The following is a 15,092-nucleotide window of genomic DNA, read 5'->3' as shown; positions in this document are numbered from 1 at the left end:
CGGCTATCTAAATAGCATCCCTCTATCTATCATACTATCCGCACGTAGCTAACAAAATCCCTAAATCTATAATCTGCACAGCTCGTTTGGGACAGAAGCATCGCCAGTGAATTTCACACGACTAACCAACGCATTACATTGAAAATCCCTCTCCATACAAAGATGAAGGTGCACGACGCCAAACGTAATCGCTCCTTCGGTTCCGAACTAACCGGCACAAAAACAACTGCTTTCACATACACCAACCCTGCGCCACAAACACGGAAATGCACCAGTGTCTGCACGGCACATGACTGCCCCACAATCCCTCGGTACAACATCGGCAACCTCGTCCACTATGGCTTGCAAGACTAGCTACTTTCTTCCTAGGAACTGCAGGCCGCGGAACTGTAGCCAAACACTTGGATGCAACAAGGCCACTCCAGTCCTGCGTCCAGAGCTCGCATGAGAGTGAGTGGGGGGTTTATACTGGCCAGCAATTGGAGTGCATTTTATAAATGGCCCTGCACTACCGATTTCCGGCCTCAGTTAAGCCCGGTCGATGAACAGTGAAAGTGATCACGAGAATAAGTGCCAGTGCTCGATCATAGAATTCAGTCGATACAAACGGTGTTAAGTTCAGTGGCAGAATGGACCTCGAGTATAACCCTCTTGGCGACGGTCTTAGGGAACGTTTGAATGCCTTCTTCGGTCGACGGGATCACTTTATAGAGGTGAGCCCGGGTCGAGTTGTTATGCCCAAATCGTTCGCCGATCTTGGCGATTCGATCCGTGCATTGCCGATCCGCGCGAACGATGTGTGGTTGATGTCTTTCCCAAGGGCCGGATCAACCTGGGCACAAGAGATGGTGTGGCTGCTCGGTAACAATCTCGACTATGATGCGGCCCGCAATCAAATGCAGCAAGTGCGTACACCGCTGCTCGAGCTTTCGGCCATCTTTTCGGACGATCGCAGCGTCGAAGACACCGTGACGTAAGTTATGGCTACAGTGCGCAATGTAGTTGCAATGCTCGGAACACTGATTTAATGCTATCCATTTCCGGTCCGCTCGTTAGCCGACACGAGAAAATAGATTCGGTACAATGTGTCCAACAGATGGTTGGAAGGCGCTTCATTAAATCACATCTACCATGGCAGCTACATCCCCGAGAGATGGACAGCGTGCGTCCAAAGATCATCTACGTGGTGCGAAATCCGAAGGACCTTTGCGTCTCCTACTACTACTACTGTCAGCTAATCCATCGGTCCGAAGGTACATTCGAAGAGCTTTGTGACATCTTCCTAGCAGATCAGGCTCCGATCGGACCGATGTGGGCTCACGCATTAGCTTTCTGGAAGCGGCGCAATCAGGACAACATACTCTTCCTGAAGTACGAGGATATGAAGCGCAACTTGCCAGTGGTGATACGCCGTTGCGCTGAATTTCTCGATTTTGGCCGTGAGCTGACCGATGACGAGGTGCAAAGGATGTGCGATCACCTTCAATTCGAACGGATGCAACGGAATCCCGCCGTTAATCTAGAACCGCTTATGAAAGATTCGCCAATCATGCAGAATGATGCCGGTGTGAAGTTCATTCGCAAAGGCGAAATTGGTGACTGGAAAAACCATATGGATGCTGCATTGTCTGCGAGATTTGACGCCTGGATAGACGAACATTTCGAAGGCACTGGTTTGGAGTTTGATTACGAATGAATTTTGAAATAAAAATACAAATTTTACGAATAATTAAATATCTGAAACGACGATATTTATGAAGAAGTGATGCACGTAAAAAAAAACTCCGTTGCAATGCAAACCGATGGATCGCTTCTAAGAGTGTGTACAACGTCTAACGTAATCAACGTACGTCAATTATCTGTTGATTCCGCAAAGTTTGCCACACAGCTTATGCAATCTCCGAACGATCCGCACACAAGGTTTCCTATTTTCTCCCTCCACTTTCCGTTCCTAATAAATGCCCCATCCTCTTCCTGTCCGTGATGCAAATTCATACAATATCCGCTCGATATACTTACCACTTGTTTGCAATAAAAGCTGCAAGAAAACTGGTCAGCTGATTATCGGGCTAACGATACAGGCCATTCCAAACCACTTCCTCGCCAGCTATCGGGTATCGAACATTCGGCTTGTGGGCAAGGGCTCAGTGTATGGACAACCGGTTCTCGTCTATGCTCCATGCGGACAAATCACTTGTAAACACCGTTACGGCCACGTTTAGTTATGCCCTGCTAGGCTTCGGGAATCGTGTGTACACTACTAATAAGTGTAACGGTAACAATTCATCCTCTTTGGTTCGGTATAATTGTATGATCTAGATTCCTCTCTTCGAACAACTTTGAAACGACCGATAAACTGATCTTAAGATACGTTTAGAACCATTGAAGCAGAGGTTTTTGTTACTCAGTTCATTCTTATGTGTTACATAAAACGCTGCCAGCTGATAGGACTTCTTCCCTGTAATACCACTTATATTGGAAATTCTTAAATTCTTCGATTAATTTGCTGTTCGCCTCGTTCTAGTAGATATGGATAGACTGATTCCTTCTGTTAGCTAAATGTGTGAAGTAGAACAATTAATATCTTTTTTATTCCTAGCTTGATTCAACGACCGATTATCTATGTGCAGAGGTTGATCCTCAGAGTGGTAAATTCTATAAATGATCGATTTTCTCATTTAGGATATTTAGGGTAAATTTGCAGTTTGAAAGCTAATTGTATCGAGCAATTCATTCTCGAGCACAACGCGTGGTCGCATCCTCGGCCTCATTGGGTCTTGGTTCGAGATATTACTTCCCAGAATTTAATTGTTATTCAATACTTCCTAGGAGTTTAATAGCATATTTTATACACAGTAACTCAATTGGTTAAGAATATCCAGAAGCAACGAATAAACAACGGTCGTTACCGGCATGTACAAAATTCAATTACAGGTATTTAAAAAGACATGCAATATTGGCTTAAGTTGCCAAGTAACAATTTTCCGATTCATCCGAATAAATCTGTGTTTTTGTACTTTTGTAGCATTCCACTAGTTGAATAAATTTTCAAATTAAGGGCCTGCTCTGGGGAGTTGTCGTATACGACCAACGACAACGACATGTTTTATGGGTGCTCTAGGATTTGTCGTATACGACAAACTGTCAAAGCATGAAGGACGTCAAACCTAGCAGAAGAACGTCATACATACAAATACAACAAAAAGCGCGCGCGTTCGATTCTTCCTACGCGTACAATTTGTGAGTCAATTTGTTTCCATTAAAGTTGTGCAAAAATAATGATGCACCGTCCGGAAAGCGAAGAATTCAGCGTCCTGTTCGAGCACCTGTTGAGGCAGCCGAGAATGTTTCATGGTTATATGAGGATGTCGGAGGAAGATGTTTTATTATATATTATATCCTTTCTAACATTTATAAAACTGTATGTTTCTCAATACCTTATACCATAATAACAGTATTAAAACTCACATATTATTACCAGTGTTGTATTTATTCCTAACCTTACAATTTTAATAACTTACATCGTTATGGTTAAAAAAACGCTGTTTTAGTGCGATCGATATATGTTTTTCCTAGAGGTTCTCTTTTTCGGATCTAACAAGCAAGAGCACAACCACCAGATTAGCAGCACCAGAACCGACCAGGTTGAAAACGTCGACCTAAATTCCGGTAGAAAAAGTGGCGGCAGTAGAGAAGGGGACTGGACAGGCTGAAAGAGACATATTCGACCCAACAACCAATTCGAATAAAAAAAAACCTAAAAAGAAACATTGAAATTTAATTACCATTTGATTTGCTGTAGCACTGATCCGTTGGGCACCACAACTTCTTTCGCTTCTGAACCAAACTGATCAACTTTTCAACATTCATGTGTTGCATTTCTGAAAAAAAAAACGATTAAATACATTATGAATACATTACTTTTTATGATGAAGAATACGTACCGTTCGATCGATCCAAAAAAGGTTGCAGAATTATGAATATTCAGAACTGTTGATTTTTTGTTGTTGTTGACGATTTAACGGATTTGTTTTGATTTCTCCCCCCCAAAACGCTTGTCAGATGTTTTTGACACCCAAGATGCACATATGCTAGCTATGCGAACGACAAGTTTCACGAGGTTTATAGAAAAAACAAAATGATTTGTATGACGACAGATGTTTTACCAAGTTTTACGGGATTTCTCAGAGCACCTCCATAGAACGCCATACGTTTGTATTTGTCGTTGGTCGTATACGACAAATCCCAGAGCAGGCCCTAAGGGGGTTTCAAATACATTTGTAAAATAAAACTCGACCACGGTGCACGGTGGTTGGGCAACAATCAGTATGTCCACCTGTCAGGCTGGCGAGCAAAATGTCACAACAAACATCCGCAACTAAAAAATATTAAATTGTGAAAAGGTTCCTGCCAACTCCATTAAAGCTTTAATTTTCGTTTATCTATTTTTACTCCTGGCCGAAACCATTGAACTGACCAAGAAACTGTTCACGTTCATGTTTTCGTAACCTTTCCAAACATTTCACCAGTTTGTGTGTAGCACCTCAACTTGAATTTTCTAAATAATCAATTGTTGAAAAAGTGTTTGCAAATCCACTTTTGTCGCAGTAATCAGCAATAACTCTAATGGGAAAACTTACGACGAATCCGTCGCATTCAACAACATCGTCATCGTCAGCATCATCATCCGCTTTATCAAAACAAGTGTATCAACACAGAACTTTGGAGCAATTTTCGAATGAATTGCTGCAAGAATGCAAATCCTGTACCGACAATTCGCGCCTCACCAAAGGGCTACGCGACCGCCTGGAGCGACTGCCGCGAAAAATGCGAAAGGAGGTTGTGAAACGGATGAGCGACGACTGCTCACCACTATTCATTGCCTGTCGCCGAGGAAATGTGCACATCACGGAGTATTTGATTACGGTGTGCGAAGCAGACAGTGAACAGAAAGGAATGTACGAAGTTCCCGAAGATCGCTCTGTCCACTGCGTTACTCCGCTCTGGTGTGCCTGCGTGTCCGGCAAGCTTCCGGTGGTGAAATGTCTCGTCCGTCTTGGTTCCAACATTAATGCACTCTCGGACACCGGATCAACGCCGTTACGTAGTGCCTGCTTCATGACCCACATCGATATTGGTAAGTGATCCGAAGGACAGCGGCACTGGTGAAAGACGACATTGGTTAAATGCACCGCTTTTTTACAGTTCAATTTTTGGTGGAACACGGAGCGGACATAAAAAAGCCAAACTACAATGGAGGTACGTGTTTGATTAACTCCGTGCAGTCGGTAACGCTGTGCACGTACCTGATCAGCAAAGGAGCGGACGTGAATGCCCGTGACATTCAGAACAAAACGGCACTACATTACGCTATTCAGGAGCACCGTTTGGAAACGGCTCAATTGTTGCTGGAGCACGGTGCCGATCCATTCGCCAAATCGCACTATGGCGACGATGCGCTTCAGACTGCCTGCCTCAAGGGAGCCTACCACATATTCGATTATTTGAAAAAGCGCATCAACTACTCTGCCGAACGTCTGGCTGATGCACACGAACTGTTCGGATCAACACTGATTGATGATCTGAACGTGACGCGTGGTGCAGTGCTCCACTGGCGGTTGGCGCACCAGATTCGCTTGCGGGAAGCCGAATATATACCTAAGAAACCCACTATGGATCCGCGGGCGGCTTACGGATATGCTTCCGAGTTTACCACAATCCCTGAACTTGACAATATTGCAGCAGACATGGACGCCATGCGCGTGCAAAGTTTGCTCATCTATGAACGCATTCTCGGCATTGACCACAGGGATACACTGTTTCGATTAATGTTCCGGGGAGCATCATATGCCGATGCACATCGCTTTCAGCGTTGCGTTGACCTGTGGCTGCTCGCACTACAGGTACGGGTGCAAAAGTATTCCATCTTGTACTCGGACACATGCTTGACGGCACAGGCTCTCGTACGCTTGATGTTGGATCTGATCGATGGGTATGACGAAATGATGCCCGTGGAATTATACGAAGGAAGTGTACCGAGGTTCGAGGACGTGTACGCCGTCTTTAGCATCCTGACCGCCAACATAGCGGTGGCCCGGCAACTCATCACCATCCGGCCAGTTCATCGAAAGCAGCAGGAAAACTTTGATCGCGTGATGAAATGCCTTACGCACTTGATATATCTAATGCTTGCCACAGCCAAAACGGAAGCGGATCGTCACGCAATCTACAAATCGGTGCACACGCTTGTCCACAGCAAAGTGAGCAGCGCCATTACCAATGACACTTTACTACATCTATCCGTGTCGCGTTTGAACGTGATAAAGAGTGGCTATTTTAGCGACGATTCCACTTCACTCAGAATCGTGTTTCCCAGCTTGAACGTGGCTAAGCTGCTGCTCGACTGTGGAGCGGATGTGAATGCAAAAAATGAATCCAATTCCACACCTCTGCTGGTTGCTGCTATGCCTTACAACTATGATCGAGATGTAAGTATCCAGGCACCACTGCACTGCGTGATTCCTAATGCATATATGCTTTGTATTTAAAGGTGATTCATACGTTACTTGAGTACGGCGCACATTTGGATGAGCCAAATCGGCAGGACGATCGTCCGTTAAACTTAATACGCAACAATCCCATCAACGACATTCCGACGTTAAATTATCTTCCACTCAAGTGTCTCTGCTCGACAGTGATCGTGCGGTTTGGCATACCGTACCGCAACCAGATACCGAGAACGCTTGAAGAATTTGTCAAACGACACGAACCGTACTAAGCGAAATGGTTTAGAGCTCACCGGAAGGATGCGTTGTTATGGTGATGGTATAGCTGTTCGTAAGTATCCTTTCAGGATTAGTTAGCCTCAACATCGAGGTTGAGCGGAACCACTTGTCTTTCGTGTTTGGGTTCAGCTATGTTCTAAATCTGTGATTTTTGTAGTGCTCTATCGGTAGAATTCAATTTAAAAATCGTTTGCAACAATTAAACCCATGTTTTACTATTGCAGCGAAGTGTCTAGGAGCTATTCGTCAATTTCTTAGCAATAAAAAGCTTTTTTGAAAACATTCAACAAAGCCATAGGGAACGGTAGAATATGAAGTTGTGGATAGAAAGCAAACAAAACCACTCCAAATAAAATACAATTTGCAAGTGCTGGTTCAATTTCACAAAACTATTACAGACACCTAGTACGTTGCATACACTACAAAGGCAAAGCAAAAAAATTAGGAACCTTTAATAACAGTTCCGGAACTAGTGCTGCAGATGAAATATTTAGAATTGCGCAAGTATTAGATGAGCACACTAAACTGTTACACGCTAAAATATACGTTTCAAAGGCTTAATTGTGGGATATGGCTACTATAACTACTGCAATACATAACCAAACGTAATACAGTATATAGCACCAACTATAGATAAGCTTTTGGAACGATTGCTACCCATGTACTGTGGAAGTTACTAGAGTTGAGATTTACTTTTAGTTATAACTGTTCAGTTCACATGGACCGGTTAAATAATTGTGTCTCCAATGCACGTCCCACTTCTGGTTCACAGGTCGACTTATGGTTCAGCCTTCGTGTCTCAATGATTATGAGTAATTTAAGCTTAAGTTAGCCAAGCCAAATAAAAGACAGAAGTACAAGATCCGGCCTCTGGTTACTGAAGGAGAAAAGCATGTCGCTCCAACAAACCTATATTTCTTCCACCGATTATGTTATGAAGTGTGTTAAAAATAAATCATGAAATGTTTATTACGCTACTAATCTATGATAGCAAGATTGTACCGGAGCTAATACTTATACCCCACAGCAACTAAAAAACTTGAAGCATGTGTGCTAAATGTTTAAATTGCATCTGGCCAGTGCTATTCTGCTCGACCGTTTTTAATTACAATTCACAAGAGAACATCATTAACATTTTCTTTTTGAGGAAGACATTTTGTACCCGTGAAGTATGAAGCGAAAATATCCAAAGTTTCGTTACAATGTTTTAACAATTTACAATACACACGGTAGTTTCATTTTCAATGATGCGCAAAAATTGTATACTCCAAAATTCAAAAATTCTTTTATAAGAATTTATTTATTATTTTATTATTAAGAATTTTAGTTATTTCAGACTGAGTTGGCTTCTTGACGAGGATTCCTTCATCAGTTACATTATAGTTTAAGCATGCGGAAGAAAGTTACACAAAACTACCACCTACAATAAAAATACTGCTTTCATGGCGCGACTAAAAGCCCACATACATCTGTGTACTAGGCGTTAGCGAAACAAAGCCCACAATTAGAATGGTGTTTAGGAACGATTATATTAACGAATAATTGTGATTATAATCCGAAACAGCAAATGCAAGTATTAGATACAAAGAGAGACATATAAACCCCAAATGCGTAACCGATAAATGTGTGAATTTGAGTACGGAAAAATATCTCACATATAGGAGTGATATAGTGGCATATAAAACAAAGAAAACTACAATAAAATTAAAATAATCCCGAGTGTTTCCCGATTGCTGCATTTCGAAAATTGGTCCTGTTGATGTGTACATTCTACTTTACTGTCCTCGGAAAAATCTCGTTCGTTTAGTATCTTTAGCCGTTGATTTTGGGTTGTTGTTTGGTTCCCCCATGAAGTTCACTGAATAGAATGAAGCGGATTGTATGCGGATTTACATTTGGGCCAAATGTTTTTTGACCTTTCACACAAATTATCCTACGGTCCAACAGCCGGTTGGACGGTTAAATGGATTTTTCCAAAAGTCCCGGAATATTATCGATTTTTTTCGTGATAGAAACGAACGGTTAAGACAAGCCTATCAAGATATATCAAAGTTTTTTCATTGTTCAGAGCCATACTTAACTAGCATATATTGACCACTGCATCACCACTACTGACTGGTTGGACTGTTAGTAACATGAAATAAGTTACTCCTCTTTACGGATAGCTTCGTCGCAAGAGAGGCTTCTGTTAGTGAATAGAAAAGTATTGTCACTATTCTTCATCAATGACCTTGAATTCGTTACTCTGCATGGTTCTGCAAGATCATGGACATGGGTTTGGCGGAACGTTGCTCTATGATGCACACACCATGATTCATAATCATTTCGCAAAACACGCTCATCGTAAAATGTGCACCAATATCACATCTCCCGTATGCAACAGGGTCTCGGTGCGTAAACGTACAGTGGAGAGGATATGACAGCTTTCTGATTCACATCCCGAGCAACCAATGGCTGGTTAGTTGTGTGTGTGGCGCGTAGCAACGCAACGTGAGCACACTGCCGTGTGTTGGTGTGTCTATTTATTTGCGAAAGTAACCGGACCGAACGGACGGCGGACCCGCTGCAGCTGTTAACGAACGGCGAACGGAGACCACACAACACAACGACCGATCGCCGCCAACCGCCAACCAGTGTGCACGACGGGCGGGTCTCGCTTTACTTCCTCCAGTGCGTATCGCGGCGGCCCGCTTTCGGCCGCTGCACATTGTGTTTGGTAGTCGTGTCAGTCAGTCTTAAGATGGTCGACGATTGCTGCGATCGCCGCTGCTGGTAGTGTGTGAAAGGCGGCAACCAGAAACTCATACGCCTGCTGCTACGTGTACGGTGGTGCCGTCATTCGGGTGCGCTGTGAACACCTGAGCCACGTTCAAGCACGTTCCTGTCCCTTCAGCTCACGCAGGGCACGCACGGTCCGATTGTACGGGTGCCCTTAGTGCAAGTGTTGCGATCAGTGAGGTGAGCTGAAAAAAAGCATGATTAGAAACTCGCCCACGAGTGTACGGTGCGAATCTGTATCTAAATCTCACCGCGCTTTCCACAACCTGCGTTCGACGGCCACGGGTGAGGGCCCCCAGTGAAAGCAAACAGCTAGAAGCATTAAATTCCTGCGCGCGCGCGCAGGTTCGTTAACTTATCACACTGCGTCGAAGCACAAAAGCTTGCCTCCTTTTAAGGGGTTGTGTTGTTACTTGCGTTGCCCAATGGCAGGAAGTGTGAAAGGAATGCGGTTTTTGTACGGATCCGCCGTCCGGTGGCGTGGATCGGCGTCTACCATGCGAATTCTGGCCGCGGTGTTGCTGTTGTGTGCGATGGTTTTAGACAATGCTGGTAAGTACAACATGAAGCCCCGACCCCCAGGGCGCGCCTAACGAAAGACTTCTACTTGCGAACGGCAAGCGACGAACCGTGAAAGAGGGCGAAACAAGCAGTAACGAACACATAAGGGAGAGTGTGCGCAGCGTTCGAAGGCGTAAACGTTCTGCTTTTGCAACGTACACTTTTGCGGAAATGTTTTTACGCACAGTGTGTGCAACCTTGAGCTGTGCGCTCTCGTAGATGAGAGTTGAACCGCGGAGGCTAGTTAGTGCAGTCAACTTTTTCCGCAATTCCGTCGTGAAGATAATAAAACAAAACTTTTGCACGCACAATAAGGAAGGACCTTGTGATGATTTTTCGCCGAGACGCTCTTAGTCATGTTGCGCCTGTATGACTCTTCCACAAAAGATTCCTCCACGGATAACAGCGCAATATTAGAAGATGATCGGTCAACACTAGAAGAAGCTTTCATATATTTCTTACTTCAAAAGTGCTATTCTATGCTATCATTGTGGAACATTTTGCCGAGCATTTTTTTTGTTTCCCTGTTGGGCAAAATGTGTAGACGGTATTAAAAAATTAAAAATAATTCTACTAGCTGTCGGTTTTGAGCTCACGGGTAATGCGCCCGCACCGGTTAATCAGATCCTGGATTGGATAATCGACGCTCTCATCTTATATCTGCTTAGTAACTACAGTGGAGCGCATATTATCCGAGTTCATCGAGACTCGACGGTTGCCGGATAGTAGGCAGATCTCCTTTTTATGATCAAAATTACCGTCTGTATGTGTTTAATTTGTTACAAAAGAAACTGTAATATTTATGTAATATCTTATGTAATTCAGTCTACCATTTCTTTACATCAGACTCGGCGCTCCACTGTACATGATATTTGAAACAACTAATCTTGAGCATTTTAATGATCGCTTTCTTACACTAGCAAGTCAAAAACCAGAAGAGGGCCCTTATCGGGGGAAATACATAGGCAAGTTTAATTCCTATCACCATCAAGCATCGGGAGACGTTTACGCCGTGGACGAGTACACGTTTCTACTGACCGGTTTCAACTACGACGGCAATGGGGTCGACACGTTCTTCTGGTCCGGTGCAAGCAATCGCCCCGGACCTCAAGGATTTATCGTGCCGGACGAGTACGGCAAGTAAGTGCTGCACCGGCGGGCGTTAGCGCATCACATTGATTGCTCTAAGCACGGTCATGTATCATGTTTTTCTTCCATTTCAGGACAAACATCCTGGAACGATACTTCAACAAAGATTTCACGATACGCCTCCCGGATAACAAGAAGATTACGGAGGTGAAATGGTTGGCCGTGTATGATCTGAACTCGCAGAACAACTTCGCCGACGTGTACATCCCGGAAGACTTTGAACCGCCCGTACCGCAAAAGGCGGGCAGTTTGACCGCCATCGCCGGTGGACCCATGGTGTCGAGCGACACGATCGACATTCTCGACTCGAAGACGATCCGCATCACCGACTTCAGCTACGATGGCAAGGCCGGTGCCCAAGCGGAGGTACATTTCTGGGTTGGCGTTGGTCCGTCACCGTCGTCCAAAGGTAGCAAGGTGCCGGACGAGATGGGTTACCTGGATCCCATACGGGTGTACGATCGTGAAACGATCACGCTGGAGCTTCCGGGTGATATGACAATCTTCGACATCGATTGGTTCAGCGTGTACGATGTGGGGGCGCGCCTGGACTACGGATCGATTCTGATTTTGGACGACCTAAATGTGCCACCGTCGTTGGTGCGCGTCACGCCGCACACCGAGTCACTGCCGAACTGTCGCCAGCTGCATAAAGATTATCGCGTTTCGTGGGAAGTGTTCGGGCCGCAGATCACTATCCAGCTGGCGGGAACCGTGCAGCAGGATGAATACATGTCGTTCGGGCTGTCCGGCTCGGAACAACGGAGCCAAATGCTTGGAGCGGACGTGGTCGTCGCCTTCATCGATGGGCACCGTGGGTATGCGGTGGACTATAACATTACCTCCCTAGCGCCGTGTGTGCAGGTGCTCGGTCAAAACAAGGGCGTCTGCCGGGACGATGTGGTTGGTGGGCTGGACAGCTATCAGCTGCACACGTTCAGCCGGGAGAACGACATCAACACGATCACCTTCCGGCGCACGCTAATTTCGTCCGATTCGGGAGACAAGGAGTTCCTGCTGGACCGCCCGATGTACGTGGTGTGGGCGATGGGTCGTCTTGATTCCAACAATGAGCCCACCTATCACGACGTCTACCCGAAACGAAACGTGCAGATTCACTTTAATTCCTCCGAGCCGGTTAACGATTGCTTCAGCTTTACTAGTCGCGAAGCCAACCTGAAGGATGTTTGGGAGCGACAGCAGATTTTCGATCGCTCGGTCCGATCATTCACGGCCACCCTGGGTCCGGCGGGTGGTAAGCGAGGCTACCAGGGCATTACCGGGCATGTTTCGAACGGTCTTGCGTGGTACATCAACGGGTTCCTCGTGCCGGAGCTGTGGTTGCGACGAGGTCTCACCTACTCCTTCCGTGTACGCGGCGGCAACAATCCTCACTCACCGGAGTTCTACCATCCGCTTGTGATCACGGACGAACCGCACGGTGGCTTCGACCGACTGTCCGACGCACGGCAGAGCGAAATCCGAGTTCTAGCGGGCGTGGAGTTTACGCGCCGCGGACGTCCCAAACCAATTGCGGCCGGTCCACTTTGTCTCGCGCGTCATCCGGAGGGGCAGGATCGCAGGCTCGATGATAATTTTGCGACATTCAAAAAGTTCAACCGTACGCTCAAGTGGAGTTGTGATTCCGGCGAACCGGCTGTATTGGAGATAACGCCCAACACCAGCTGGCCAGATGTGGTCTATTATAACAGCTTCACACACGCGAACATGGGCTGGAAGATACATATTGTCGATAGTTATAGCCAGTCAGCACGTAATCATGGCACGACATACAGCTTTAATCATACGATTCGATTACTTCTTCTCACCAGTAGCCTCGTCGTGTGGGCATGGCTACAGAAATAAAGAAAATACACAGAAATTCAAACAAAAATAGTTTACTTTCTTCACTCTACATTTATACCAATTTACATATTACGGTGATGTGAACGGAAAATTAAGCATTATTTCGGACTTCGGATTGTCTACCACGACAGGACCAACTATGTGACTCATTGTATGTAACATTTGTATGTATGAAACATTCTTCCTGAAGCATCGATCAACGAATTTGCGTAGGAAAACTTTTTGCTATGCTCTTGCTATCGTTCCAAAAATGCGAACTCGCGAAAGTCCCCCATCCGGTGCAATGGTGATGCGTACGAACGAGGCAGCTTTCTCTTGAGGCAGCAAATCTGTGGCACTAAACTCGTGCAACCGATCAGCTCCTAACTTTTTCCTTTCCATCAACGGCATCCACAAATCCTGCTTACCCTTGCAGGCATATTCTACCCTGACATTATCCGGAAAGTTCCCCTTGAAATGCTTCGTGTCGATACATATGCGCTCCACCCAGCATCCATCAGGGGCACCCAGTTCAAATATGGCCCATTCGCTCCCGGGAACCTGCAGAATTCCCGCACCGTCCACCCGCAAAACAGGTGGTCGATCAAGGCGACGTGCCGTCTCCCAACCATCGCCCATGTTGATACCGGTGCTGGGTTTAATCAAATTACGCGGATGACCATAATGAGCGTTGGAGTATCCAGTGCAACGGCCACCATTCAGCATGGCGATCATGTCGATCGGTTTCTTCGCAGACAAACTGTCGCTCACGTTTATTCTCACCGTACCGTAGACACGCAAACGTGCGATCCCACCATCCGGAAATATATTAACACGTAAATGGCTAACGACTAGTGACTGTTTTCCTTTCGGAACGATGAAATGCTGTCGGCGTGTTTGCTCGTAGCCCGGCTTTAGCTCCGTGCGCGACAACAACACATCCCAGTGATCTGTTCCGATCAGCTCCATCATTCCCAGTTCTTCCATTGTTCGCCCGGTACCGATGTTTGCGTCGCCATCGCATTGCAGCTGGCGAGGAATGGAAGACTGCAGCATACGCTTGGTCGTTTCGTCCAGCGTACCACCCTGGATGGACACACGTGGCACATAGTTGCCGGTGAAATGTGCCGTGTCAATCATAAAACCAGCAATCTGTGTCGGGGCACCAAGCTCGACAATGCACCAATCGTGCCCGGGAATGCGTTTGCGTCGCGTTTCCCAACCGTCCATCCATTTCCCGTACGGTGTGTACTCGTCTGGGCGACATACAGGCTCCGAATCCTTTAGCATCCATTCCGCCGGAGCAAACCAATCGTCCGTAGCGAAGAGAATAGATCCATTGCTCTGAAAAACGAAACAGCGAACAATGTCTTGAAATGCGAAAAGGATTCATGACACAAACAGGAACTCTTCTTACTCCAATTGATGCCACTTCACACAGCTCGGTAAATACCGGCTGCTGCTCCTCGGCAGGTGGTAGTGCTTGTATGTTTTCCGAGGCTTGCATGTTCCGACGCCAGATAAACAGTACCCACTATGACAGCACTCGTTCATTCACACTGTGCTAAACCACACCAGCGTTAAGCTCGAAGCGAAAGATGCACTAAAAACGGTTAATATCTACCTTCCACGAATAACGTACGATTGGAACTATTACATATAAAAATTGCAACACATGAGCGCAAACGCATCACACAATTATCGCTCCTGTCTGGCTGTTGGAAGCGCATATTAACGTCTATCTACGTTCTTGTTGGAATTAGAATTTGCTTATATACACACAGCGTCCCATTTGAGATAAGGTAAGGCCTTACCGGTGGCTGTCGACTCCGCAGTACATCATACCATCAAACATCCAATGAGCATACAATGGCAGCGGTTCGTGATTATTGTGATCTAGTAGCATGGGGCCTCCCATGTAGTAGGCCCCTCTCGTTATTTGTACAACTGCGCTGGCCCATACCACTGCAAAAA

General features: G+C 45.7%; 4 protein-coding genes and 1 long non-coding RNA gene across 5 annotated transcripts; 3 read left to right on the top strand and 2 right to left on the bottom strand.

Moving 5' to 3' along the window:
• Positions 1–629: 629 nt before the first annotated feature.
• Positions 630–1,696, top strand: LOC128298311 (luciferin sulfotransferase). The gene is made up of 2 exons (XM_053034061.1): positions 630–973; positions 1,057–1,696. Exons 1-2 carry the CDS (start codon positions 630–632, stop codon positions 1,694–1,696), a joined length of 984 nt encoding a protein of 327 aa, XP_052890021.1.
• A 1,956-nt stretch (positions 1,697–3,652) lies between these two features.
• LOC128298841 (uncharacterized) lies at positions 3,653–4,018 on the bottom strand. Its single transcript, XR_008287280.1, has 3 exons — positions 3,945–4,018; positions 3,786–3,881; positions 3,653–3,709 (listed from the first exon to the last, which is right to left on the bottom strand). It is a non-coding gene; the product is annotated as an uncharacterized LOC128298841 (long non-coding RNA).
• Positions 4,019–4,466: 448 nt separating this feature from the next.
• Positions 4,467–8,497, top strand: LOC128310081 (protein fem-1 homolog C). Its single transcript, XM_053046627.1, has 3 exons — positions 4,467–5,137; positions 5,206–6,488; positions 6,551–8,497. The coding sequence occupies exons 1-3, from the start codon at positions 4,627–4,629 to the stop codon at positions 6,776–6,778; spliced, it is 2,022 nt and encodes a 673-aa protein (XP_052902587.1). The 5' UTR covers positions 4,467–4,626; the 3' UTR covers positions 6,779–8,497.
• A 910-nt stretch (positions 8,498–9,407) lies between these two features.
• LOC128310744 (protein Skeletor, isoforms B/C) lies at positions 9,408–13,139 on the top strand. The gene is made up of 3 exons (XM_053047459.1): positions 9,408–10,115; positions 11,045–11,264; positions 11,348–13,139. The coding sequence occupies exons 1-3, from the start codon at positions 9,989–9,991 to the stop codon at positions 13,137–13,139; spliced, it is 2,139 nt and encodes a 712-aa protein (XP_052903419.1). The 5' UTR covers positions 9,408–9,988.
• A 174-nt stretch (positions 13,140–13,313) lies between these two features.
• LOC128298357 (allantoicase-like) lies at positions 13,314–14,625 on the bottom strand. The gene is made up of 2 exons (XM_053034107.1): positions 14,536–14,625; positions 13,314–14,462 (listed from the first exon to the last, which is right to left on the bottom strand). The coding sequence occupies exons 1-2, from the start codon at positions 14,623–14,625 to the stop codon at positions 13,365–13,367; spliced, it is 1,188 nt and encodes a 395-aa protein (XP_052890067.1). The 3' UTR covers positions 13,314–13,364.
• Positions 14,626–15,092: the final 467 nt, after the last annotated feature.

The sequence above is a fragment of the Anopheles moucheti genome, chromosome 2, assembly GCF_943734755.1.
Source record: "Anopheles moucheti chromosome 2, idAnoMoucSN_F20_07, whole genome shotgun sequence".
NCBI lineage: Eukaryota > Metazoa > Arthropoda > Insecta > Diptera > Culicidae > Anopheles > Anopheles moucheti.
The sequence above is the reverse complement of the archived record's forward strand: the minus strand, read 5'-3'. Positions and strand labels throughout refer to the sequence as shown.

Excerpts from the sequence above, each read along its gene's own strand:
- LOC128298311 (XM_053034061.1), top strand. The coding sequence starts at position 630 with ATGGACCTCGAGTATAACCCTCTTGGCGACGGTCTTAGGGAACGTTTG. Across the intron at positions 974-1,056 it reads AGCGTCGAAGACACCGTGAC|CCGACACGAGAAAATAGATT; the intron begins GTAAGTTATGGC and ends TCCGCTCGTTAG.
- LOC128310081 (XM_053046627.1), top strand. The coding sequence starts at position 4,627 with ATGGGAAAACTTACGACGAATCCGTCGCATTCAACAACATCGTCATCG. Across the intron at positions 5,138-5,205 it reads CATGACCCACATCGATATTG|TTCAATTTTTGGTGGAACAC; the intron begins GTAAGTGATCCG and ends GCTTTTTTACAG. Across the intron at positions 6,489-6,550 it reads CTTACAACTATGATCGAGAT|GTGATTCATACGTTACTTGA; the intron begins GTAAGTATCCAG and ends TTGTATTTAAAG.
- LOC128310744 (XM_053047459.1), top strand. The coding sequence starts at position 9,989 with ATGGCAGGAAGTGTGAAAGGAATGCGGTTTTTGTACGGATCCGCCGTC. Across the intron at positions 10,116-11,044 it reads GATGGTTTTAGACAATGCTG|CAAGTCAAAAACCAGAAGAG; the intron begins GTAAGTACAACA and ends TTCTTACACTAG. Across the intron at positions 11,265-11,347 it reads GTGCCGGACGAGTACGGCAA|GACAAACATCCTGGAACGAT; the intron begins GTAAGTGCTGCA and ends CTTCCATTTCAG.
- LOC128298357 (XM_053034107.1), bottom strand. The coding sequence starts at position 14,625 with ATGCAAGCCTCGGAAAACATACAAGCACTACCACCTGCCGAGGAGCAG. Across the intron at positions 14,463-14,535 it reads GTGAAGTGGCATCAATTGGA|AGCAATGGATCTATTCTCTT; the intron begins GTAAGAAGAGTT and ends TTCGTTTTTCAG.